Source organism: Phascolarctos cinereus, unplaced genomic scaffold, assembly GCF_003287225.1.
Source record: "Phascolarctos cinereus isolate Bilbo 61053 unplaced genomic scaffold, phaCin_HiC Scaffold_9;HRSCAF=440, whole genome shotgun sequence".
NCBI classification, from domain to species: domain Eukaryota; kingdom Metazoa; phylum Chordata; class Mammalia; order Diprotodontia; family Phascolarctidae; genus Phascolarctos; species Phascolarctos cinereus.
The window spans coordinates 30,400,534-30,427,252 of NW_027556402.1; the positions used below are offsets into that span (position 1 = coordinate 30,400,534).

General features: G+C 40.8%; 1 protein-coding gene across 3 annotated transcripts in view; it reads left to right on the forward strand.

Annotated features, from left to right (window-relative positions):
• Nucleotides 1-13,059: 13,059 nt before the first annotated feature.
• The window catches only part of SLC39A8 (solute carrier family 39 member 8), a 66,746-nt gene continuing 53,086 nt past the window's right edge, over nucleotides 13,060-26,719 (forward strand). The window contains exons 1-2 of one of the 3 annotated variants that reach the window (XM_020988298.2): nucleotides 13,060-13,241; nucleotides 13,793-14,389. In XM_020988298.2, coding sequence (XP_020843957.1) covers nucleotides 14,114-14,389 — 276 coding nt within the window. In that variant the 5' untranslated portion in view covers nucleotides 13,060-13,241; nucleotides 13,793-14,113. The other 2 variants (XM_078148785.1, XM_020988299.2) reach the window with 2 other exon arrangements.

Here is a 26,719-nt window from a genome sequence, read left to right on the forward strand (position 1 = left end):
TTCACAGATCCTTTATGAATGTGATTGTCTGCTGGCTGTCCCTTGAACATTTCTTCCATTCTTGTCTTTTGTAATCTGAAAGGTCAGATTGTTTCAAGGTACATTTGCATTGGCAGCTAGATGGCACAGTAGCTAAAATACCGGACCTTTAGTCCCATAACATAAACCTGAATTCAAATCCTGCCTTGGATACTTATTAGCTATGTGATCTGAGGCAAGTTATTTAACCTCTAACCCTCAGTTTTCTTATCTGCAAAATGGGGATAATAATAGCACCCATCTCATGGTGTTATTGTGAGTTTGCAATGAGATTACACATGAAAAAAATTTGCAGACCTTCATGTACTATACAAATGCTAATTATTATTATTATTTTATTAGTTGTAATTTGGAGCATGCTTTATATGATAACCAACATTTGCATAGAATTTTTGCATTTCTTCTTTTGAAAACTGCCTGTTCATATTCTTTGACCATTTATCTACTAGGGAAGGGCTCCTATATTGGTATCAATTCACTATATATCTTGGAGGCAGCATGGTATAATGGGTAGATTATTTGTTTTGCAGCCAGGAAAATGTGGTTTTTAGATTCCACCTTAGACACACACTGTTGTGTTATTGTAATTGTTCAGCGTTTTAGTCATGTCTGACTCTTTGTGACCCCATTTGGGGTTTTCTTGGTAAAGATTCTGGAGTGGTTTGCAATTTACCATTTCCTTCTCCAGCTCATTTTATAGATGAGGAATAGAGGCAAATGGGGTTAAATGACTTGCCAGAATCATGTGGCCACTAAGTATCTAGGGCTGGATTCTGAACCCAGTGCTCTATCCACGGTGCCACCTAGCCCATATAAACACTAGCTTTCTGCCTCAGTTCCTCTTCTATAAAATGGGGATAAAAATAGACACCTATCTCATACTCTTGCTAGCAAGACCAAACAAGATAATATATGAAAAGCACTTTGCAAACTTTAATTTGAAAGTGTTATATTAAATGGCAAGCAGTTAGGTGACACAGTGGATAGAGCCTGGGCCTAGAGTTATGAAGACCTGAGTTCAAATCCAACCTCAGACAGTTCCTAGCTGTACAACCCTGGGCAAGTCATTTAACCTTGGTTTGTCTCAGTTTCCTCATCTGTAAAATGGAGTTTATAATAATAGCACCTGCCTCCCAGGGTTGTTGTCAGGATCAGATGAGATAATAATTATAAAGTCCTTGGCATACTGCCTGGCACATAGTTAAGTTCTCTATAAATGTTAGCTAGTACTATTACTTGCCATCATCATTGTTAATCAGAGATATTTATTGTGAAGATTGTTTAACCAAACAACTTTTCCACCTTAGTCTAGCCGAATTGATTTTTATTTGTATAAAACTGTAAAATTTGTTATTGAAGTTGTTTTTTTAATCTTTTGTGATTCCTTGTTCATTTAATATTTCTCTTTGTAGACATAATAGTGATAGATATTTCCTCCTACTAGACTTTCATTTTTTTTTTAATGAAATGGTCATCTTATCTGGTTGTTTGTACTACTTTGGGACTTCTCTGATGGAGTTTTCCACCAAGTCCCAGGAAACTCATTATTGGGATGACTTCACCATCCTGTAAGATCTCATCAGCCTTAATTATTATTGGTAAGTAGTTTTCAGTCATGTCTGACTCATCGTAATCCCTTTTGGGGTTTTCTGGGCAAAGATACTAGAGTGGTTTGCCATTTCCTTCTCCAGCAGATGAAGAAGCTGAGGCAAACAGGGTTAGGTGACTTGCCCAGGGTCACATAGGTAGTAAATGTCTAAGGCTGGATTTGAATTCAGGAAGATGAGTTTTCCTGACTCAGGCTCAACACTCTATCCACCATGCCATCTAGCTGTCCTGATCAGTCTTGATAATCCACCTCATCACCACCATCTGCCTCTCTGATTGTGGCTGGGTCCATGAACTCCAAACCTCCTCTTTCAAGAGAGACCTCAGCTTCAAAGAGGTGTCCTTGATTTTCAGCTTCCTTTTGTGTTTTGTCTTTCTCTGTTAGATTGTGGTGCTTAATAAATGTTTATTGACTGGCTGACTATTTAGGTAGAATATTGGGATGGACCTTATTGTAGTATATGGTAAAAGATGTTCTAAACCTGATTTCTTCCAAAAAGTTTCAGTTTTCCCAAGACTTCTTTCTTCTCAGGAAGTTTGTGTTTTGGGGTTTATTGAACACTAAGTGTTTTTTTTTTCCCCAACACTTTCATAACAATTCTCATGCAAATGTAGGGGCTTGTTTACATTATAAAACCAGAAGGCCTAGATTTCTTGATTGAATCAATTAACCAAAGGTATAAACTAGATTTGAACAAGACCTTAATCACTTTGGGAGAAGTGAAGTACTTGAATTGCTGGATGAAAATAGATGATATCACATAGGAATATTTTGTGATTGATTGAAACAGTCAGACACACCTCTGGGCCCATGTATAACATAGCCAGTCATATTGAATTCATCAAATTCACCAAAGAAGCAGTTAAGCTTTGAGAGCTTCCAGGCTTGGGATCACCTCACGGAGGCAAATCTTTGAGTTTATTCCAGAGGGAGTGTTACAGTCTCTGTCTCCTACATTGCCTATGTCATCAGACATTGGACCCAGAACAGACAATGCATCCAACTACAAGATGAGAGTCTGAGAGACATGGGAAGGACAGGCAACTTCAGGATTCTACAAGGAAATGAGCCCTTAGAGTTCAGCCTATGTCTATACCTAAAGAGAACTCCACAAGAACTCTAAGAAGGGAGAAAAGGATTTCTAGTAAGCAGGAACCAAGTTACTCCTTTGACACATGTATATACTATACCTGTCTCCCCTCCACTATTAAGTTTGAGCCCACTCTTCCTAAGGATGTGTGTATTTGTGGGAGCACATACCCCAAAAAACTAAAAATAATTCGGAAAAATTTAGGCTTAGAATAACATTTTACATCATATATCACAAAAGTATCAAGTGTTTTCACCTCTCAAAAACTTAACTAAGTAAAAAAAGAAGTATTTTTTTTCTTTGTTGAGTAAAGCAAACAATGGTGGTACTGACAGGCTGCATAGAAGTATTTTCACTATTTTGATAACAAAGAAATTTCCCTATTAATGCGTTATTTGCAAGATATGTTTTTGTACCAAGTTTTCTCACTAAACTACATTAATAAATATCCCTTTCTAATAGCTAATTAAATTTGGCTGATAATCAGTTGGGACCATACCAGATGGGGGCTCATAAGAAACATCACTAATAACAGCACCACCCTTTCAGGGTTATAACTCTAACCTTTAGAGGAGGAGTAGTCATTTCCCTTTGGGAACTAACCTGTTAGGTTATTTCAAGAAGGGAGAGTGACCCCAAAGGTGCCACATATAGACTATTTTTCTCTGATTAAATTTTGAGTGGCTGTTTCCTAATGACATAAAGTGAGGTAATTTAACCTCACAGGAAAGGTTGTAGTACAGCATGGATTGCTGCTAGGAAAGTATCTTGAACATAATAAGTAATAAATAAGACACTTGAAGGATAGCTCCCCCAAAGAAAGATCTTTCAGTCCACAATTTATCTTGAGTCACTTTTATTGCCACTCTAGAATATCATAAAGAGATGAGAGATTTTTGTTTTAAAATATGCTCATGGATTCATTGGTTTTTTCTTCATATTTTCCATCCCTTTCAAACCCATGTTATTTTTGTCCACTTCCATGAAGCATATTCAGATCTTCTCAAATGTACCACTTTTACTATCGTGTGAGAGTGTCAGGGTACAAATGATATATAGCTGAGTTGTTACTGAGTACATAATATCATATGGCCAGTTTGCTTTCCACAATTTTTGCACATTAAATAGATTTTTTTCCCCCAGTCATTCTTTTCCCTTTCTTGTTAGTTCATCTTACTTTTATCTTCAGGCCCAAACTGAATTCTTTTATTTTTTTGGTAGATAGAACATTTATTAAGCACTTATGTTCTAGGCATTGTGCTAAGCACTAGAAATGCAAAAAAAAAAAAAGGAAAAAGAAAAGAAAAAGAAACAGTCCTTGATTACAAGGAATTTACATTATTTTTTCCCCTAAAATATTTATTTATTTAATTTTAGTTTTCAACATTCACTTCTTATAAGATATTGAGTTTTAAATTTTCTCGCCCTCTTTCCCCTCACCCCTCCCAGGTTGAATTCTTCTGTTTTCTACTGAATTCCACTCTGTTGTTTTTCTGTCTCTTCTCTACTTTCATGCCATCACCATCCCAGACAACCAGCACTCACAGTGAGGTCACTTGTCTGAGGTTCACATGCTAGAAGAAATCCCAATCCAATCCATATTTCTGACTCTGGAATGTCTGAACAAGGTTCTTTTTCAGCCATTTCTTAGATTCACATCTGGAACTCAGTTACAGTTAATTCTTTGGTGTCTGGTTAGACTTGACATGCCCTCAAAATCACAATGACTTGGTAAGAGGGTTGCTCATTACGTGAAAGCATTTGTGATGAATCAACTCCATTTTAATCACAAGAAGTAGAAAAGATGATCCTCACTGAATTGTATGGCCTGTCCTTTCTATGTTTGCAGGCCTGATCCATACCTTTGGATGTGTGGCCCTCTATCCAGGGCCTGTAGGGATCAATAAGTTGATTACCAAATCTAAAACTTGATAATTGCAACCTATTCTTTTAAAGGAAGTATAGGAGAGGGTTGAGCTTGCATGTGCAGTATTTCATCATGGACTTCAGAACCTGACTGTTTACGAGATATGGATATTATCTCATGTTATGTATATTACCTAATATCTCCCATTATCTGCTTCGAGATAGCACCAAGACTGGGCGGGAGGGCTGGGTCAGAAGCCTGGCTTTGCCAGGTACTAGCCGTGTGTCTACACACAAGTTTCTAAGCCTTAGTGCCTTCATCTGCCCAATATAGATAGTAATGTCTGTACTACCTCCTTCATGACAGTACAGGTGATGAAATGCTTGTTGACTGACTGACTGACTGACTGACTGATGGGATTGTTGTGAGTTAGCAAAATACTATACAAACAGAAGTTATTATTGTTATCTATAAGTAAAGCAATATTATTTGCTCAATGTGACTGGCATACAAACATTGGAGCAGAAAGCCTTTTCTCCACTTGTCATTCAATTCATAATTTTTAGTTCTTAAAGTTTAACAACTATTGGAGGCCATTTTTGGAGTCTAGTATTTCAATAACTAGTAGTCAATAACAAGTATTTCAATAATTTTTTGGGGGGGTTAGGCAATTGGGGTTAAGTGACTTGCCCAGGGTCACACAGCTAGTAAGTGTCAAGTGTTTGGTCTGAGGTTGGATTTGAACTCCTGACTTCAGGGCCGGTGCTCTATCCACTGTGCCACCTAGCTGCCTCAAGTATTTCAATAATTATATTCAATAACTAGTATTCAATGAAAAACAATCCCATTAATGTGTAGGTGGCTTGGGGTTCAATATCCTTTCTGAAGTATGCTGGCATTGAAATTTGTGTTTATGGACAGAGTATGACACTAGGAGAATCACATATCCTTGAAGTACTTAACAAATCTAGAAAGATACCTTAAAATACCAGTCTGTCTTGTAGTCTCTAGTATTTAAAAAACAATGCTGGTTGGCTTTTCTCACTCAAAAAAAATGAGAAAACAATATTTTTAATTTCCATTTATAACAATTAAAGGCAGCTCATGTTTCCACTCAAGTTACTTGGTAACTTGTTGAGCAAGAGTTTATAAATTAGGTAAATTATTCTTTGTGCCAGGAAGATGACAGACTAAGTAATTGTTCTAGAACAAAATGTCTAGTGTCAAGCAAAGAATGGATGTGGACTCTCACACTCATGTTTCAGTATGAATGCTTTTTATTAAATAGAGGCATATGTAGCATATAATGAGAGAGGGAATATGGCATAACGCAGGGGTGGGGAACCTGCAGCCTCAAGGCCACATGTGGCCCTCTAGGTCCTCAAGTGCAGCCCTTCGACTGAATCCTGGATTCATTCTGTAAAATTTGGATTCGGTCAAAAAGCTGCCCTTAAGGACCTAGAAGGCCTCATGTTGTCTTAAGGCACAGGTTCCCCACCCCTGCTCTAGCTTCATTGAGCCTTGGTTTTCCTCTGATGATGATACAGCCATTCCTTGATATCCTTCTAGTACTTCTGTAGTTCCTTTTATACACCTGACACACTAGCCCTGGAAGAGGATTCAAAATACTCCTTGATCCTCTCTGCTACTTCCAGACTCTCTTTTGCCTTTTTCACTTAAGCAAATTTTCCTTACATGAAATCCATTCAATCAATATTTCCCACCCATTCCCAATTCTAGTGACTGTAATATACTGACCCCCAGGTCATTCTCCCTTCTCCTTCAAGGAATTCAGTACCTGGCTCATCATCATCCCCTACTCCTTCTCTTTTATTAGGGGATTTTAATATTCCCATATATGATCCCTCAGATTCCCCAAACTCTCAATTTCTCAGCTTCCTTACATCTCATAATCTACTCTTTTCATCTCATAATTTACTCCTGACATCTCATAATCTACTCCTTTCTCTTACCTTACCCACATAAAGGGACAGTCACATACTAGATCTCACGATTACCCACTACTCAAAAGTTCCACTTCCCTGTTTAGAAACTCTGACTTTCTCATATCTGACCACAACCTCCTACCCCTCCATTTCTCTCTATTCCTCACTACCCTAAACCTACCTTTCATTTTCATGAAGAATCCCAATTCCCCGACCTTTTAGTACTTTCTCTGGCCATTCCTTTGACTTCACTCTCTGACTTCATTTTCCACCTTCTCCACAATCAACTCAATAGTTAGCCAATTTAATTTTATACTATTCTGGAATTCCTTGGCCCATTGTCATACCTCATTTGCCACAGGCCCACTACTCATCTTTTGCCAAACCTGACCCCTCACTTCCCCTTACCAGCCACATTCTGGTATACTATCTATGAACTGCTGAACGCGATTAAAAGAAGTCTCACAGCTGTGTAGACAAGTTAGATTACAAATTTATGTTATCCAGCCTCAACGAGGCTATTACTGCAGCAAAAGAGTAACATTTAATTCCTTGTGAATTGAGTCCTTATTTCACTACCTCAAAAATTATTTGTGTCTTTTTCTTCTTCAACCTTCAATACTTCCTCCCACCTCAACTGAAGACCTAACATCTTACTAGACAGAAATTTGAGGTTATATATGCACTCCATCTTCTCCCATTTCTTCATCTCAAAAACCAATTGGCATCATCCTCTACTTTTCTTTTTCTTCTCTACGCTGACAAAAGGGTGACTTTGATGAAGGTGGAGGATGAGATGGATACATAATGTCATGGAAACAATGAACATGAACTTTGAGAGATAATGGAGGAGAGAAGGGCCTGGAGTGCTATGGTCCATGGGGTCACAAAGAGCCAGACATGACCGAACAATTTAACAATAACGACAACAATGGCTACACATTTCTTGTCTTTGTGTCTTGTATTGGCTGTCACACATGGCTTGAAATGTACTCTCTTCTCACTGCTCTTAATTGTTAGTGGCTTTTCTCTTCAACTACATTGTATATAACTGCTTCGTACATATTCGAATTTATTTTCTTTGTATTTATGCTGCACATATGTATGTATATGCATATATATGGATTTGTGAATGTATACACATTTGTATGTATATGTGTATGCATATATGTACACACATGTATATATGATGTGTATCCACACACATATATACCCTGTACTTGTAAGGGTGCCTCTTGGCCATCTGAAACCAGAATTAAAGAGTTAAAGGTATATGTGTATGCATATACATATACACACATATATATATGATGTGTACACACACACACACACACACACACACACACACACCCTCCACTTGTAAGGGTGCCTCTTAGCCATCTGAAACCAGAATTAAAGGGTTAAAAGTGGAAGGCTACCTGGAGCCTACTATTTCACCTCCTTCTTCCACCCAATGAACAGTGAGGGAGCCATGGTGATGAGTAGCCAAAGGTCTCTGCCAGTGACCAAATTTGAAGCATCAGCCGCTTGGAGCTCTAGTCTGACCTGGGTCCTAAGTGTATGTCTCTGACCTGTGAGGAGAAGCTAAGACCCAAGTCCAGAGTTCCTGAGATTTGCTTCAAAGACTGGACTTCCTGGAAGTGTGAGTCAGATATCATTTGGGTATTCTATTATGTTTCCTAAATTCCTTTGCATACCCTCAGAAATAGTAGCTGTGGGGAACATTGAGCCTTTCATTGAAAATCTGGTGTCAGAGTGGGCCTATGAACTCTCTGGGGGTCTGCCTAGGTCTAGAAGGTACAGACACACAGTCATGCAGAAGATGCTTATTATGTTTTATTATATTTATTGTTACTGTGCAGAAGGTAAAATACTGTATATTTCCCTCTCCTGGCTGTGCTTATGACTCTCTAGACTTCCACATTATGATTCAACTGCCTTCTTACCCTGGAACATCCCTCTGCTGTGTGGGCCCCCTTTTCCTATTGGTGAGTTCCCTTCAGAGTGTTCTGTTTTGGGAGAAGGGACCCAAGCCAATCATGTCTCACTGCCCTCCTGTCTCAGTTTCTGACTCCTTAAGGGCAGAGATTGTCTTTCTTTTCTTTTTTCTCTTTCTTTCTTTCTTTCTTTCTTTCTTTCTTTCTTTCTTTCTTTCTTTCTTTCTTCCTTTCTTCCTTTCTTCCTTTCTTTCCTTCTTTCCTTCTTTCCTTCTTTCCTTCTTTCCTTCTTTCTTCTTTCTTCTTTCTTTCTTTCTTTCTTTCTTTCTTTCTTTCTTTCTTTCTTTCTTTCTTTCTTTCTTTCTTTCTTTCTTTCTTTCGTCTTTCTTTTCGCTTGGGGAACTTCTGCTGGGGATTTGTATCCCCAGGTCTCAGTATGGTGCTTGGCACATAATAAGCATTTAATAAATACTTGTTGCCTGCAAGCCTGTATATAGTATGCAAGCATGTTAGTTCATTCCTGAGAAGAGCTGACTCCATTATATCAAGGACATACAACCAGGACTCAGTGAAATAGTTCAGGTTCAGATAGGAGGAAAGGTAAAACAAATTGGTAGAGACTCATTTTGACTGGGAAAATCCACGTTAAATACACCTTAGACTGATGAAATGGGTGACCTCCCCAAGAGATGCACAACTGGAGGAAAGAAGGTGGTCTATTTCCTCTATGATAACCAAAGAGAGACTGACACTTCCCAAGCGCTTTGACTCAGCAAGGTGGCTGACATAAATGCCAAGGTGAGAACTAACTCCTTGGCTCCTTCTTCTTACTGAATTGGATCATATTAGTGAGATAGTGTATTTGAAACACCTTGAAAACTGTGAAGTACCATATAAATACCAATCATTATTATGATCTCCAATAGTCACTATATTTGAAGAAAGAAATCATCTCCAACCACTGATGCAGACAAGTAGAAAATGCTACATTTTCAGCTACAATGTATTCCTGTTGATTGGCCAGCCCACATTTCTTTCTTTAAGTTTTGTTTAAAACATTTAAACCCCATTTGGGGTTTTCTTGGCAAAGATACTAAAGTAGTTTGCCATTTCCTTCTCTAACTCATTTTATAGATAAGGCAACTGAGGTAAATAGGGTTAAGTGACTTGCTCAGGGTCACACAGCTAGTAAGTGTCTGAGGCTAGATTTGAACTCAAGAAGATGAATCTTCCTGATTCCAGGCCAGCATTCTACCTATGGGGCCACTTAACTGCCTTTCTTTATGGATAACAGTAATAACTCACATTTATGGAGCATAACAATAATAGTTCTTGTTTAGTCTTTGAGGGTTGTCACAGCTAAAATATATTAATTACCAAGAGGCTAATCCGATGATTCTCAGCTTTTCCAAATTTAGCTTGACTCATTCTTGGACATCAGATATACAGCCTCTCTCTTTGCTATACTTTTGTATTTATAATGTTAAAACAAGCAAACCAACATAAAAACAAAACAGGGACCTTTTACTGAACAATTAAAATTGACATCAAGCATTTTTTTTTGCTTCCTTGGATTATATATCCAGTATTATAAATCCTGTATTAGTTTGGAGGGTTATGTACGATACCGGGGTTTGTGATTGCAATGAGTGTTGTGAAATATTTCCATTTCTTCTTATTTAGCATTTGTAAAGCACTCCTATCAATGCAGTACCCCAAACTAATTATAAAGGCATTTCTCATAACTCTCTCAAAAACATCAGTGTCATCAGCTGTCATTTCCATTAGGAAGCCTATAATTAACTTAGTCAGAAAGGTATTATTTCTGACACACTGACTCTGATCTTTCTTTTGAAGCAGTCTTTTCAGGAACATCCTGAATTTTATTATCCAAGTGATAATGTCTTGGAGTTGCTTTTCTCCTTGCTTTTGGGTGTTTAGTAGGCTTATTCCACTGGCTTCCTAGTGAAATTACACTAATTATACATTATATTTGAAATGTCTTCCCTTTTCAGTTTACAAAGCACTTTTGCATCCTCACACAACCGGGTAAGGTAGATGAGATGATATTCTTATTTGACATAGGATAAAAAGAGGTCTGCTTTGTCATATTGATAATCATAGCCTGCATATGGGATCTGCATTTACTGTTCTTGGGTATAGAAAGGAGTCCCTGATGAATACTATTTAATACTCACAAAACTGGAATTGAAAGGCTAGACCTGGGATCAATATCCAGGTGTTTTGACTGTAGGAAAAGTGCTTTATCGATCTGGAGTCTTTGGCAAGACCTTGTGACCAGCCACATCCTTAGCTTTCTTATCTGCAAAATGCAAATAATATACTTGAACTAACTACTTAATGGAATTGTTGGTTATTAAGTGTACGTTGCCATGATTATTATCTTTTGACATTATGAAGTTTTCTTTCCCACTTGCCTAGCTTAGCAAGAGCTTTATATGGATAGGTCACAAAGTGTTATGACTTTTTTGCTCTTACTGCTTTTGAGGTCGGCAGATTGGTGACCATCCCTAGTATGTGAACACATGAATGATTTATAACTATTCCACACTAATCCACAATTTAGATGCTTATTATTTCAAGGCAGAGTCATGTAGAAGATAGCTGGCCTTAGAATTAGGAAGACCAGAGTTCAAACCCAATCTCTGATCCATACTTGGTGTGTGACTCTGAGTAAGTCACTTAAACACTCAGTATCCTTCCAGACAACTCTTGTTAAGAGCAAAAGTTGCAAAGAAGGTGCTGGGATGGCAAAGGGAATTTCCTTGCCAGGGAATTCTCCATATCAATGAAATCACAGAACTGTAGGGCCCACTCCTAATGGTTGAAAATGCAATTTATTTTATAAATTAGTAATAATAATATGCATAATAGAGTACTTCTTGGAAATTAACTCAGTGGGTGTTGACAGTCTGGTGTTTCCAGATTTCTAAGAAATGCCTTGAGATAGAACTAGCATTTATGTATTTACATAGGTAAAGAAAGAATTTATATAAAGTTAACATCAAAAACTTAATACAACAGCAATGGATGAAGTCCTAGACATCTTACTTCTTTTAACTTTCAGCTTTGTTCCAGAATTATTCTATGCCCATTTGTCCTCTGTAATTAATTTCTTTCTCTTGGCACAGTGGAGAAAACGCTGGCTCTACAGTCAGAGGCGTTGGGTTCAAATCTGCCCCCACCTTAGCTGACAGGATATGTGACTGTTGGTGATTCCCTTAATCTCTGTGCCTCAGTTTCCTCATCTATAAAATGAGGAGAAGGACTAGCTAACTTCTGAGGTCTCTTCCAGGCCTTTATCTGAGCTCCTATGAAACGAGGCTCATTCCCAATTTCAAAATAGTCTTAGAATGGGGGCAGCTAGTGGCACAGTGGATTAGAGCACCAGCCCTGAAGTCAGGAGGACCTGAGTTCAAATTCGAACTCAGACCAAACACTTGACACTTACTAGCTGTGTGACCCTGAGCAAGTCTCTTAACCCCAATTGCCTAAAAAAAAAAAAGACAAAATAGTTTTAGAATGGAAAAGGATCATCGAGGTCATCAAAGCCCACGAACTGCAGGAATCCCCAAGATATGTTGAGTTGGTAGGCACTTGAACACTTTCAGGGATAAGGAACTTTCTAGATAATGCATTCCGTTATGGCAGAGCTGGAATTGTTAGTTCTTTCAACCTATACAGTCCTTATGACTCCCATTTCCCATCTTTCTCACCCTGGATCTACATAGATTCATTCAATTCCTCTTCCAAACAACATCTGAAACCAGCTGTTTCACTCCCTGAAGTCTCCTTTCCTCCCTGTTAAACACAGTTTCTTCAACTCTTCCACTTTGTGAGGTTCTTTCCAGACCCTTCACCAGCTAGGATGATAGCCGTCTCCTGGAAGGGAGTCAACATAATCTGTAATGCTCTTCAAACGAGCTAGTTAAGAATAATGACCCAGGGTTTCTTTAGCGGCAGTGCTCTGAGCTCCCTAGATGAAAGGCAGCTCGAGATGCCTGAGTCGTTATCATTGCTATGATTATTATTATCATCATTCCTGGGAGTGCAACAATATATAATGGTTTCATTTTATTCAGGAACAATTAAGCTATCTTATCCAGCTTGTTTACCATCACCCACTTCCATTGCACATGTTTTTTTTTTTTTGACCTCACACCCAAGTCAGCTTTTCTGGAATCCTCAGCCTGAAAAATAAACATCTATTCTGTCCACGGATAACCCCTGTGGAGTCAGGAAGGGCCAGTCTGGATAACGCTGGCTCAGCTAGTCCTACCCCAGCCAGCCACTTTACTTTCCTCTTTCTCCTTGGATTTTAAAAATAATAATAATTTTTCAAAAACCCCTAAAAGTCAGCTCCTGCCAAGTTCTCAAACAATGCCTGATACTCCAGGTCCGATTTCAAGATATTCGTTTCTCTCAAGGATCGAGGGCGTGGAGAACAACAGGAAAAAAAAGAGGGTCAGGTGCTCTGACACAGATGTGAATCCACTGGGGCAAATTAATCCCTGGAACTGGGGGCGGTGACTAGCATAAGACGGGGAGGAGCGGAGGGAGAGAGGAAAGTGAAGTTGGACGCTAGGCGCAGCTGGACTGCGGTTGCTCTGCGCCCCCGCGCGGGTCCGCGCACGCTTCCCCTGGCAGGAGAGCGGGAGGGCCGGCTTTCTCCGCAGCCACCCCGGGCTTTCGAGCCGAGCCCGAGGCCCCTCCTTCTGCTTCCCTTTAGCTGGTAAAGGGCGAAGCATCCGTTCTCTGGGGTTTCACCGTAGAAAGGCCACTGAGCAGATGGAGAGAGAAACAAAGACAAAGCCAGAGGGAGGGGAGAGAGTGAGAGAGGGGAAGAGGCAGAGCCAGGCGTGGAGAGGGTAAACGCACGTGTCAAAGAGAAAGGGGGAAGAGAGGGCGCTAGGCACACTCTCTACCCAGCCTTTACTCCCTTAGAACGGAGTCGCTCCAGGGCAAGTCAGTCTCTCACCTAGCTTCTAGTAGCGGGAGGTAAAAAGAAAGAAAGGAAGTGTGTGGGAGGGGGAGGGAGGACCGGCGAAATTGGCTGATCTAGGTGGTGGTTGTTTGTGGAAGCCGGGGGCAGCTGACCCCGTATTCCTCTGCAAACCCTGTTCCAGAGGCGGTGGAAGAGCCCTGGCTTTGGCCAGCTCGGCTGCGGAGCCGAAGGTGGTCGGCCGCCCTGTCCCCTCGTACCTGGGCGCTGCGGCGGCGCGGGCAGGTTGACCCCGCAAGCCGCGTTATCTCTCTTTAACCCCTTTGTCTTCCTTATCGCAGGCGCAGCCGGAGGAGCAGGGGCCCCGACCTGCCGCTGCCTATCGCTTCCTCCCTGCTGGACGCTCGGTTCAATGCCGGCCAGCCCTGGGACAGCCCAGGAGGAGGGGACTCGAGCCTTGGCCAGCGCAGAGGGGAGCTGCTGGTGACCCCAGCTTACTCGGCCCGGAGGCGCGGTAAGATCGGGCGGGGCCGGCCGGAGGATCCGCAGTCCGAGCCAGCCCGCGGCGTGGGACAGAACACGTAGCGCGGCTCCGGGAAGCAGAGGCAGCGGCGGACTCGGGGTGCCTGGAGCGCGGTGGCCCGGGCCAGAGTGAGTGGCGCATGGCGCGCACGTGGGGATCTCTGGAGCGAGCAGCCTCGCGCACTTCCATGGGGGGCTCGGTCCGAGCCGTGGCGGGGCTCCTGCTGCTAGCCGCGGCTGGGGGCTTCGGGGGAGCCTTCGGTTCCGGGCTCGCCTTCACCGAGGATCTGCTGACCGTGTTCGGGGAGAACCGGAGCCTGACCGCGGCTCAAGTGGGTCACCTGCTGGATGATCTGGGCGCTGCGTCCGAGAAGTCAGTGGAGCAGCTGCAGCACTTGCATTTGCACTATAACCAGGTACGTGCGCCGTGGGACAGTGACTGCGACGATGAGCCCGGCTTTCGCTTCTCCTCCTCGCCGGGCCTCACTCTTCCTCCTCTGGCAGCCGCTCCGAGCGAGTTGGCGGTACCTGTCCTGTCCAGCCTGGCGGCCGCTTTCTCATTTCCTCCTTCGCTGTCCTGCCGGGTTCAAAATGGAGAGTAGAAGTTTGATTGATCAGAGGAAGAAAAACAGACGCTGGCCTTTAAGATCAACAGATTCACTACCTAACTTTTTTTTTAATTTTAATTTTTTTTTTAAAGCAAAACCTGTTTGCCTTAAGCAGACTTCTCAAGGGTAGGGGTGGAGTAAGTCGAAGTTTTTAATGCAGAACGGTGGGTGAAAACTATTGCAAAGGGGAGGCACCCTCAGAAAGAGGGGAAAGTAGTTTCATCATTCTCTAGCCATAACGGGACCTTGGGAGCTTGGTCATGCCTTAGGAGGGCCTCACTCAAATCCTATCCAAAAGATTGCAACTTATCCGTTTCTTAGAAATCTGTCTAGAACCGCTCTCATTTCTCTGGGGATAGTGATTTCATTGATGCTGGGAGCTCTCTGATGAGGCAATTCCTTTTACTCAACACTTAAGTGCAGTACCTGGCACATTGTAAGTGCTTAATAAGTGCTTATTGACTTGATTTTTCTTACCCATATTATCCCAGAGAAGGCCAACCTCTCTGCAAATTATAATCTTAGTCGCTTGGGGGCACCTGACTTATTCAGAGTCAAACAGCTAATATGTGTTAGAGTCTGGATTTGAATCTAGGCCTTCCAGGCTTCAATCCATAGTAATGAAAATTCTGGCCTTAATGCAAAGACTGCCAATAATTGACAAAAACAGTTTGCAAACATGATTTCATTTAATCCTCTTGACTACTCGGTAAATACCAGATATTATCATATCTTGTTTACAAATGTAGAAAGAGAGGCTTAAATAAGTAAGTCATTCAGATCAACATAATGATGAGTGTCAGATGTAGGATTTGAACCCTGCTCTCTTAAAAACTCCAAAAAATAGAATTCTTTCCGCTCCTTGGAATGATATAGCTCTGCCTTTCTCTAAATTCTGAAGGAATAACTTGCATTTAGCTTACATTTTTCTCTCCTGCCTTGTTGTGTAATTCTTTCAATCTGGCTACCTAGGAGTCTTCACTTAGCTCCTTGGTCATTCATCAGGCTGTTAACTCTCCGAGTACCCTTTCAAAGTTGGTGTCTACACTTTCCTACCCAAACAAAAACTGTTTGTTTTGTTCAGTGCTGTTTTCCTATGACAACAGGTGGTAGTGGGTCAATCTGATAAACTGATTCATGCTAACGTGTTCCCTTGGCAAGCTAGCACTATACTCATTTACAATGGCCTAGGCCCAATCTTGAGTACTGTGGCTGGGGTGGGGGGAGAAATTTTGTTTCTTTGTTTTTGGTATGGCACACTTGTTTTACACCGTCACTTGAAAACTAGAGATAGGGTGGATTCTGATAATAATGCAGATGTTTCAACTCTTGTGTCTGAGATGCCACCATTTAAGTCTGATCATGTCATCTCCCCTTTCCCTCCAATAAACTACAGGGTCCTTCAGGAACAAAAATAAGATTCTTACTTTGGTGTTCAAAGCCTTTCGTTACCTTCTCCCTTCTCTTTAATTCACTATCACTGGCCTCTTTGGTGTTCGTCAAACAAAACACTCCATCTCCCAATTTAGGATGTTTTCAGTGGCTGGCCCCCTCCTCATCTCTTCATTCATCTCCTTTATTCTGTCTCTTCCTACTCCCCTCCCTCCCTAGTCGTGTCTGACTCTTTGGGATCCCATTTGGGGCTTTCTTGGCAAAGATACTGGAGTGGTTTGCCATTTCCTTCTCCAGCTCATTTGACGTTTGAGGTAACTGAGGCAAACAGGGTTAAGTGACTTGCGCAGGGTCACATAGCTAGGAAGTTGTCTGAGTTCCAGGAAGATGATCTTGTCTTCCTGACTCCAAGCCCAGTACTCTATCCACTTCATCACCTAGTACTAGCCAAACTTTTATCTTCTACAGGAAAACCTTTCCTGATCCCTCTTAATTCTAGTTCCTTTCCTCTGATTATTTTTATTTTATTCTCTCTCTATATCTTCTTTGTACATCTATGTTGCTTATTGTCTCAGCCATTAAACCGTGAACTCCTTGAAAACCTTCACTGTTGTCTTTCTTTATATCCCTAGGACTTGGCACAGCACATAGTAGGCACTTAATAAAAAACCCTACCATTATCTCTTTATTCTAATTGTAGCACAACCCAATGCTGTTTCATGTATTATCTATATGCTACCAGAGACTTCAGACCACTTAGAAACTGACCCTCCACTTTCCTTCTGTCCCCAAAGGGGAAAAAAAGTATATGGAATGTTTGCTATAAGTAACAAATGGAAATTTATTACTGGTTTGCCCCCCTGCTCAGGGGTAAGGCTGACTCAGATGGTTAGATTGTGCCTTGTGTTGATACCTGGCCCCGTTCTGCTGATTTAAACAGCTAAAGGGCCTTTGTTATGCTCTTGCCAGGTATTTGAAGGTTGTGGGGAAAGAAAAAAAAACTTGAAGAGGAGCAGGAGCATAAATTTTCACGTTTTCGGACTTGGCAACAAACCTGGACAAAGAAACCGTCAGTTAAATGAACAAATCACTTCTCTGAGAAGTATTTACTTAGCAATAGTCTATTAATGTGGGATTATTGATTTTTGTAGGGAATAATATGCAGAGACAGCTTGGAGTAGTTTGGGGTTAGAAAGCTAGCCTGGGAACTGGGAAGATTAGGGTTCAAGTGTGACCTGGGCTAGTCCTCACTTCCAGGGGTGGAGAACCTGTTAGGATCTAGAAGGCCACACCTGGCCTCAACTCGGAAGGTTCCCCACCCCTACAAAACCTCTCAGTTCTATGGGCAGCTCTCTGAGAATCGGGTTTGTGGAAAAGGTGCGACCTGCATTGGTGGAGGAAGCTTTCTGCCTTGGAAGTTCTCAATGCCAAGGACATTACAGGTTCAGTCCCAATATTAGCATGGAGAATCCACTCAAATTTGGGGAAAACACTGAAGACCGTTTCATTGTGTTAGTAGACTTTAAAACAGCACTGATTTCAGTCAGTTGCCCCTGGAGCCTAGTAAAATAAAGAATGAGCCAAGAACTCATTAGCATAGACCTTGTAGAACTTTGTTTTGAGAACTTGGGAAAAGCTGAAGTAAGGATCAGGACCTTTCCCAAAGTCAGGGCTTGGTGATTCTGATGGTTCCAGATCTCTACAAATGGTCAGGGTTTCTGAATGTGGATTGTAACACAAATAAGTTACGACCAACAGTAAACTATTCTCTGGTGGGGAAATTGGCCAGCTTGGGAAATATATGTCCATATATATATTTTAAATACAGTCACAGTAATTGCGTAGTGTTTAAGAAGATGCTGTTCCCCATAAGGCTCCTTAATAGTCAGAGTCTGTTAAAATTGGAGGAAAAAAAAACCCAACTGGTACATTTTTGTGTTTTAAGTTTCTCTTCATTTAGAGTTAATTAAGGGATAGAAGATACAACACCCTCCATAGAAGGGGGATGGGTAATATAAAAATAGGATTCTCTTAGGTTGAAGCTCCTGGGAACTTCTTAGAGAGAGGAAAGCAATTGGCTTGATGTTTGCCTAACCTTTCCCAGAATGGGAGGTGGCCTAAGTGAACCTTTCTTCTTCCCTCTGAGCCTTAGATGCAGACTTAGACCAGCTTAAAGTTGAGAGCCTTCTCCATGAAAATAAATTTTCCAAGTGCATAAAAAATTTTCAAACATACTTTTAAAAATATTTCTGTAAAAGTCTGTATTTTTATGTGTTGTGAATAGTTAGTTTTCCAGAATTCCAAAGGAATTGCATTTCACAACTGGTAAAATATGCTTGTTTGAATCAGTGAAATGATATGAAGATTACAAATGTTTTCCCAGAAGGAAATCCTGGAAATGAAAAAAAAAAGTCAGGGGCATGCAGAAATCCTGTGATTCAGATGTCTCCAACCTGATATTTCTAGATATAAGAATCAGTAATTCATAATAAGAATAAATTTAATTCATTAATTGTTTCCCAATTACATGTACATTCTTAAAAAATATTCATTTTTAAAAATTGAGTTCCAAATTTTCTCCCTCCCTCTCCAATCCTTGAGAAGGCACAAGGTACAAGAGATTTTATTTACTAGGGATACATTCAGGTTCACCAGCAGCTGCTGCTCACACCTCAGAGTCACTAGTCTTGACTTTTCCAAGCTCTCCTCCTTCTAAAAGCACCCTGTTGCTTCCTCTTTTGCAGTATTTCTAATATCGGCAGACAATTAACAACACCTGCTGCTTGGGAAGGCATTGAAGGAGACCTAAAACTTGGGTAATACTTGGGCTCTCAGCCCTTGTGGAATTAGCTCATAGTCTAGTCAAAGGACAATACAGACAATAATCAATAAACGTTCATTATTAGTCATATCACGTATACACAGGACTTATTAACCTGGGGTGCAGTGAACTTGTTTGAAAAGAAAATTGATTTAAAAAAACCCCACAAAAAAATCATAAAAAATCCATGTCTCCCCTGCTGGAGACTTTTGTTTGTACATTTATTTTAAAAAATCACAAAAATCATAAAAATATTTTGATAGCTATATTTCAGTATATTTATATATGTACGGTATATATATATATATGTGTGTGTGTCTTTTGGCATTGTGTGTGTATGTGTATACACCCACATTTCCTTCACAAAACTAGGTATTTTATGCATTTAAAAACATTCTGAGAAGGGGTTGATGGGCTTTACCAGTATGCCCAAGGAGGCCATAAAGCACAAAAAGGTTAGGGCATCGAGTGTGTGGGTAGGGCTATTAGCATCAGATAAGATAACAATCTTTCTCCATCACTAGGCTTTCTATATTATCTGTTCTCTACTGGGCCCTCACTACTACACAGAAATTCCCTTATCCTCTTCTAAGTAAGAAGAATAAACCAAAGTGTCTGTCCAGAGGAGGCAACCACAATGGTGAGGGGCCCAAAGTCCATGACACATGAGGATTGGTTGTCTTCAAGTGAAGTGTTTGGAGTGCCGTCATGTGAAAGAGCTGTAAACTTCTGTTCTCTTTGACCTTAGAGAGCAGAACTCCTGTACTCAGAGTTTCCACCCGTTACTATGGGTGGAAATTGTAAAGAAGCAAATTGGCTTGATATTTGAAGAATGCTTCTCCCTACTTGCTAATAGTTAAGGTTATTTAAAAGTAAGATGGACTTTCTGGATGCTGAGGTTCCCCTTCATAGGGGTCTTCAAGCATAGCCTGGATAACTGCTTGTTGAATAAGTTATAGTGACCATGTCTGTCGGGTATGAGTTAGATCAGCTGTCCGCTGAGGTACCTTTTGGACTCTAAAATTCTGTGATTTAGTGAATTCTGCAGTCCGGACATCTCCTAGGGTCTGAGTCTTGGACACTAGGGCTCTGGCTGTTTAGAACCTTTTTTAGAAGCAGGCCCTTAGGTGTCAGGCTCAACCAGGAGCTTAAATACATTTAGTACTGGACTGGACATCAGTCATCCTCTGCCATTTTGAGATATGATGGTAAATCTGCTGAATTGGTCTCCCAAATCTTTAGATTATTTATTGACTACAGACACTCATTCTGATTTTCCTTTTTCCCTTTGAAGGAGAAGACACTGAGGCCATCATAGAATGGTTGAGGGTGGGAATAACTTATGCTTTACCTGTCCTATGGCTAACAAAGGTCTCCAACAAAACTTTCATCCCCTGCTATGGTTCCTCTTACCCCCCCCATCTCTTATCTATCCATCTTTGTGTTACTTCTCCCTGGTCCCTAGTCTTCTCTCCCTTCCCCTCCCCCTTCTGGAACCCCCCCCCCCATCATTAACTGCTCTTCGTGTTAATTCTTCCTTACCTTTGTGTAGTCACATAAACCTGACTCCCTCTAGAAAGTACCAGATACAATGTACTATAACTTTTGTAACTTTTAAGAGTCTGCTTTGGTTTTTATCTAGGCTTTAACTTTAGCCTAAAGCTTCACATCCGAAATCACTTGAAAGTTGGTTTATGACACCTGTTTTGATTTGAGCCTGCTCCACCTCCAAGGTGGCTGGTATGGTTTTCAGCCCCAGGTCCTCCAGCCTTCAAGCTAACCCATCGGTTTTTCCTTTCTTAGACTTGGCAATTAGATTTTACAACATTAACAATTATTGTGTCGAGCAAAATACTTATAGAACTATGTGATTTCCAAATGCAGTGAAAACACGTTAATGTGGTACTAAATGAAGCATGATAAACGAAGGATCCTAAGTGACACTCATTTTAAGTGATTTTTCTGGTATGTAATTGAACATGTGAAGTGGGAAGCATTGTTATATTTTCTGTAGAAATTTCTATTGTATGTGTGAGAAATTCCTATTGTATGTTTGATAACATTGACTCAGCTTCTGTCAGTTTCACATTGATTTTGTAAACCTAAGTTTTTTAGTTTTTTTTCTGTTATAAAGTAACTTGCTTTGAGGAATGTAATTTGTTACTTTGAAAACTTTGTAACTTTGAAAAAAAAACCTACCTAATTTGGTTTTCCTACAGAGTTAACTTGTATCCCTTGACACTGCCTGCAGGCCTGTGCACGTGTTCTCTTACTGGCGTCCCACCTACATAGGACCAGGAGATGGCGCCCCTCTATTCTGTCTCATGTCTCCTCCAGACTGGATGGTCACCATTAGTTAGGAACCTCTTCTTTGAGGCTCATTTTATCTAACCACATTCAAGTCCTTGTTATAGAAATCTATTGGTCCCCAGGTCACTTTCCTTCCTTTCTCAAGGAATTCAGTAGCTGGACTCTAGCTATACCCCAGCCTTTGGATGTAAGGACTTCGGTATATCTGATGTCCTTAAAAACTCTGCCCTCCCAGTTCATCAACCTTTGCCACACAGTGGGATGACCATATCCTTAATCTTACCACCTATCATAATTACTTAAATCTATGACTTACGAATTTCTGAAATTCTTCTCTGACTACAACCTCCTGGTCTTCCATCTCTCCCTGTGCCTCTCACCTTAAACTGATTCGTTCTTCATCCATTTGGTGACCTCCCTGTTGTCACAGTCCAGCATCCCCACTTCATGCAGACTCACTTTTCTTCTTTCAGTTTTGAATCAGTAGTGAACTAGCTCAACTATCCCTGTCCTCCTTTGCTGTCTTCTCTGGTTTTTCTGCTTTGTTAAGCCCCAGCCCTGGATGACCCTGACCATTTGACACTTGAAAACTGACTCCTGGCTAATTGCTGAAAGCTGCTAGAAGTCATAGAAACTGCATGGTGTTGGACCTGAATTTAGGAAAACTTGAGTTTTTATCCTGCCTTGGTCGATTATTAACTTTACTGAGCCTCAGTTTTCTCATGATTAAGATAAGGATAATTAGAGCATCCATCTCCCAGAATCGTTGTGAGGATCAGATGTGAAGTTATTTGCAAACCTTAAAATGCTTACTATCATCATTGTTATCATCATTTCATACTGATGAAGTCCAATACAAATTCATGTTCTTTAATAGGTGACTCAGTGGAAAGGGCCTTGGATTTGGAATCACAAGACTAGAGCCCAAATCCTACCCCTGACATTTACTGTATGGCCCTGGGAAATTCACTTAATCTTTCCTGTCCTCGGTTTCCTCATCTGGAAAATGAGAGGGTTGGGCTTGATAACCTCTAAAGTTTCTTCTACTTCTAAATGTATGATTTTATATACTGGGTCCTCACTGCCACATGATAATGCTTTTTATTCTCTGATCAATTTTATTGAATTTTCAGAAATGGCTATTTTCTATCTTTCTTTCTTGTTCTTTCTTTCTCTCTCTCTGGAGTGGTTGCCATTTCCTTTTCTCTCTCTCTATCTCTCTAATCACTGCAATCTTTTAATGTTTGACAAATAAAACCTTTGTGCACAAGCTTCAGAGCATATCACGTAAATACCTTTACAGAAGTGATGATCACTTTGTCAACGGTCAGTTTATTTTAAAAATAAAAACCCAGACAATGGTCAAAGTACTATGGGGGGTGCAAGGGGAGAAGGGAAGAGAGGATGCAACAATGACAAAAGAGAAACAGGTTAGTCTTTATACAGAGATGCCTGCAGAGTCCCGAAGTCCACAGTCCACAGACTACCTGGTGAAATTGTTTAAATAGACCCCAAAACTGCTCACTGCCCTTTATCAAAACATGCTGGCTGAGCACAAAGGCAACCCTTTGCCCCTAGAAATCAGTTCTGCCTTGCATTTTTCAAGGAACAAGCAATATTACAGTGTTTTGAGGAACTGAGACAAGCAGGCTTAAATGAGTTTCACAGGGCCAAACAGCTAATAAGTTTCTGAGGCTGGATTTGAACTCATTAAGACAAATTTTCCTAATTGTAAGCCCAGTGCTTTTTCCACTGAGCTACCCAATTGCCCTTGTGTCTTCTTTTCTAAAGCCTCCCATGGTACTCCTTGCCTTTTATTTTGAGAATGTAGGTATCCATCATGCATTCTCTGTTCTTCACTATATTGTACCTTCAAACACCTATATCTAATTTGCTCTGGTCTCTGAAAAAGAAATGGTTCTTCTTTTTTGGCCAAGGCCAAGTCCTTGTGCCCTTGATCCCATCTGTCTTGGGAGCTTATTTCCTCAGTCATCTTTCCTGTTCCCCTTCTTTAATCTTCAATTTCTCCTTATCTCCTGGCTCCTTTCCTGTTGCCTACAAACCTACTTAGGTCTACCCTATCCTTTAAAAAACCAAACCAAGCAAACAAACTCCAAAGCCTTGAGTCTGTTATTTCTTCAAGTTATTCAATATCCTTCCCAAACATACAGTTATTGCTACTACTTTCTGTCCTTTGACTCACTTCCCCAACCCTTGCCATCTGGTTTCTGATTCCACCATTTAACGGAATCTCCTTTCTTAAAGGTGACAACAACATCGTAATGATTAATCTGATCTTTTCTCAGTCTACGTCACTGTTGACCTCTGAAGCTCTTTGGCCCTGCCAGTTACTACGTCTTCTGGCTTAGTCTCTCTTCTCTGCCTTTCTTTTTTTTGTAACATCGTCTGCACCTTGTCTTTCTTCTTGTCTGACTTTTTTAGTAACCTTTGTGGTTGGCTTGTGTCCAACTCTGTAATGGTGATGTCCCCCTAGGCTCGGTGCTAAACCTTCCTTTTCCTATCCTTACTCTTAGTGTTTTCATTAAGTCTCATGGGTCCAATTACTATCTATATGATGACGACTCCAGCATTTGTATGTCTTTCCTTGTCTAGGACTCCAAAAGGGAGGTCTGGATTATGCTGGAGGCTAGAACTGGAGGATTCCTGGAGCAGCAGCAATCCTGCTATAGAAAGTTACGGGGTGGGAAATGACATTCAGCTCCTGTCCCACTTTATGAGTGTCCCATACATTTCTTCCTTCACTCAATCTGGAGATGGAGACTGTTGCCTTAGACTCCATCTATGGACACAGGGTATCAGGAATATTCAGGGCTAACCTTGGATAAGCTCCTTCTAACACCTCTCTCCTTCCTCTCTTCTCCTCACGCTTTCTCCCCAAGTGAGACTCCCTAATTGTGGGGTCCCCCTAGGCTCTGCTCTGAACCCTCTTGTCTCTACCCTTTCTCTAACCAATTTTATCAACTCCGTGGGTGCAGTGATTATTTCTATGGTCATGATTCAGAGTCTGTATTTCTATTCCTAGCTATTTTGCTTCATCTTTTTGCTAGATATTACTTAGTTACCTAGTCCAGAAGCTCCTGGCTGGAGGGAGAAGGGGGTGGCCAAACAGGATGAGATGGGGGGAGGGTCTGACACTCTACTTCATCCAACTATCCCTCCTCTGTCATTACCATTCCTGTCCACAAGCAGGCACAACCATAGGATATGATGATAATAGGTAAGGCCCAGTCTTAGGCACGGAGGCACTGTCGACACAAATCAACCTATTGGCCATGGCTGACAGTGTTAGATATCTAGAGACTGGTAGAGGTAGGGTCTCAGTCCTTTGAAGTCAAGATTTGTTACCTTTGTTTTTCACAAATTATAAATATTTAAGTTTTCTATTTTAGCGTTTGTTTGTCTTTGAAGAAATCCTTACTATTTATAGTATATATCTAAAATAAGCTTTAAAATCTTGGAGAACAGGAATCTACACCCTAATCTTTGCCATCCAGCTAACCAAAGACATATTGGTCAATTTGTACTTTCTCTCACCAGTATTCCTCAGGAAGTGAGGCAGTGTGGCCTAGCTGAGAGAAAGTTGGCCTTGAAACCAAAAGGACCTGGGTTCAAGTCCCCCCACTGATACCTGCTGGCTGTGTGAGTTCCCCTTAGCACATTCTTTCACATCTTGCTGCTCTAGGCTGTCCTTTAAGGCAGAGAAGGTATTGACCTGGATTGATGAAAGGAGTTTCCTCCCCTGGGACTTCCCTATACTAATGAAATCACAGAGCTAGTAACTATTACTAGTCTTCAGGAATGGCAGAAATACCATTTTCTTCTTCCATCTAAACTTTGAGGCTTCTGCTCTGAATGAGTGTTTAACTAAGCAGCTCTTCTTTAGCCCATTTCTTGAGAACCTTTAGTCTGGGAGAGCAGTTCCAATATATCTTGTCTTACTTACCGAGACAGACAAGTCTGGGTATATAGGTTATATAGTGCTTTGAGGTTTACAAAGCACTTCAGTATCTCATTTGGACCTTACAACAGCCCTGAGAGGTTAGTGTTCTTATTATCTTCATTTTTACAGAAGAAGAAACTGAGGCAGACAGAAATTAAATGACTTGCTTGGGGTTAAGTGTCTCAGGTAGGATTTGAACACATGTCTTTCTGATTCCAGGTCTAGTACTCTCTCCATTGCTCTGTCTCATTTCCTTCTATGCTTCCGTCCTGACAGTGTAGTATCTGCTTTTTATGATAGACAAGAGATGAAAACAGAACATATAGGAAAGGATGGAAAGGGAGGGAGTACTCCCTCTAATTCATGGAGTCATGCTAGGGAAAAGCTGCAGTTGAGAGACTGGGATGTATTTTTTTTCCTTCTCTCAATGTTTGGAGACTATATCTGAATGAATAGAAGTTGTTAATGTGCTTTCTGTAGTTGCATTTCTGGTTATATCCCTTTTAAAAGATGTTGCTATAAGAGGATGTGGTTTTTGTGAAGGTTAGAAAGAGCTTAATATGAATTGTTTCCTACTCCATTAAGAACTCTGAATAATATCCTTAATGGAGGAGGTGGTGTGGAATTTTAGAAAGATCACTGGACCAGGAACCAGGAGCCCGGACTTTCAGTGTTGATAGTTACAAATTAGTGTTGTAGCCTTGGTCAGGTCACTTCACATATTGGGCCCTCAATTTCCTCAGCCGTAAAATGAGGGCATTGAACTAGGTGATTTTTAAGGTCTCATCTACCCTTACATTCTGATAAACTAGATTTCTTTGCTAATATTTGTATTATGTGGTTGAATTTTTTAAAAATACATAAAACATGTATGTTTTGGAACCTCCTGTGTTAGCAAGAACCACTTTCTCTTTGAAAAGAAGGGCTACAGATGGCAGCTAGAGAGTAGGGCAGCAGCTGAGAAGGAGTGCTGCTCCCTGGGGAAAGGTAAAGCAAGTTGAAGGAAAAGAGTTTAAGGTATTAGGAGAAAAAGAGTTTGTAAGTTTGACACCATCCAGGATGAGCTTTGCTCAAGCGACCACACAGATGCCTCAGAACAAACATTTAACATCGGGATCACTTACAACCCAACTGGGTTAAAAACCAGAGCAAGGGAGTGCTTTGTAGACCCTGAGGAATATGAGAAAGTGCCTTCAGTTGTCTTCAGATAGTTTTACAATTTCAAATTACAGATAATTGTAGGCCCACATTCATACCCCTGGGAGTAGTTAGCATGTTCCCAAATGATCCCCAAATACCTGTTTCAGGAGCCAAGTGAATTTAAGACTTAAGAGTCTTAAAGGTTTTTTTTCTCCTAAAGAAGAAAAGAAATGAACTACCTCTTTGTAGGCTGGATTATTTGAGATGGGGAGCAGGGAGAAGCTTGTGAAAGGGAACTTTGTTTTACAGCAACAGCAGCAGCAATAATAATAATAATGATAATGATAATAGCCACCATTTTGTATAGACATTTAAGGTGTGCAGAACTCTTTACTCGTATTATTGTACTCGATCTTCACAATTGATTTCCTCTCTCCTCCCAGTCATGGGTTTTACTAAGGTAGAATCCAAATCAAAGATACGCTAAGCAACCTTGATCTATAGTATCATTATT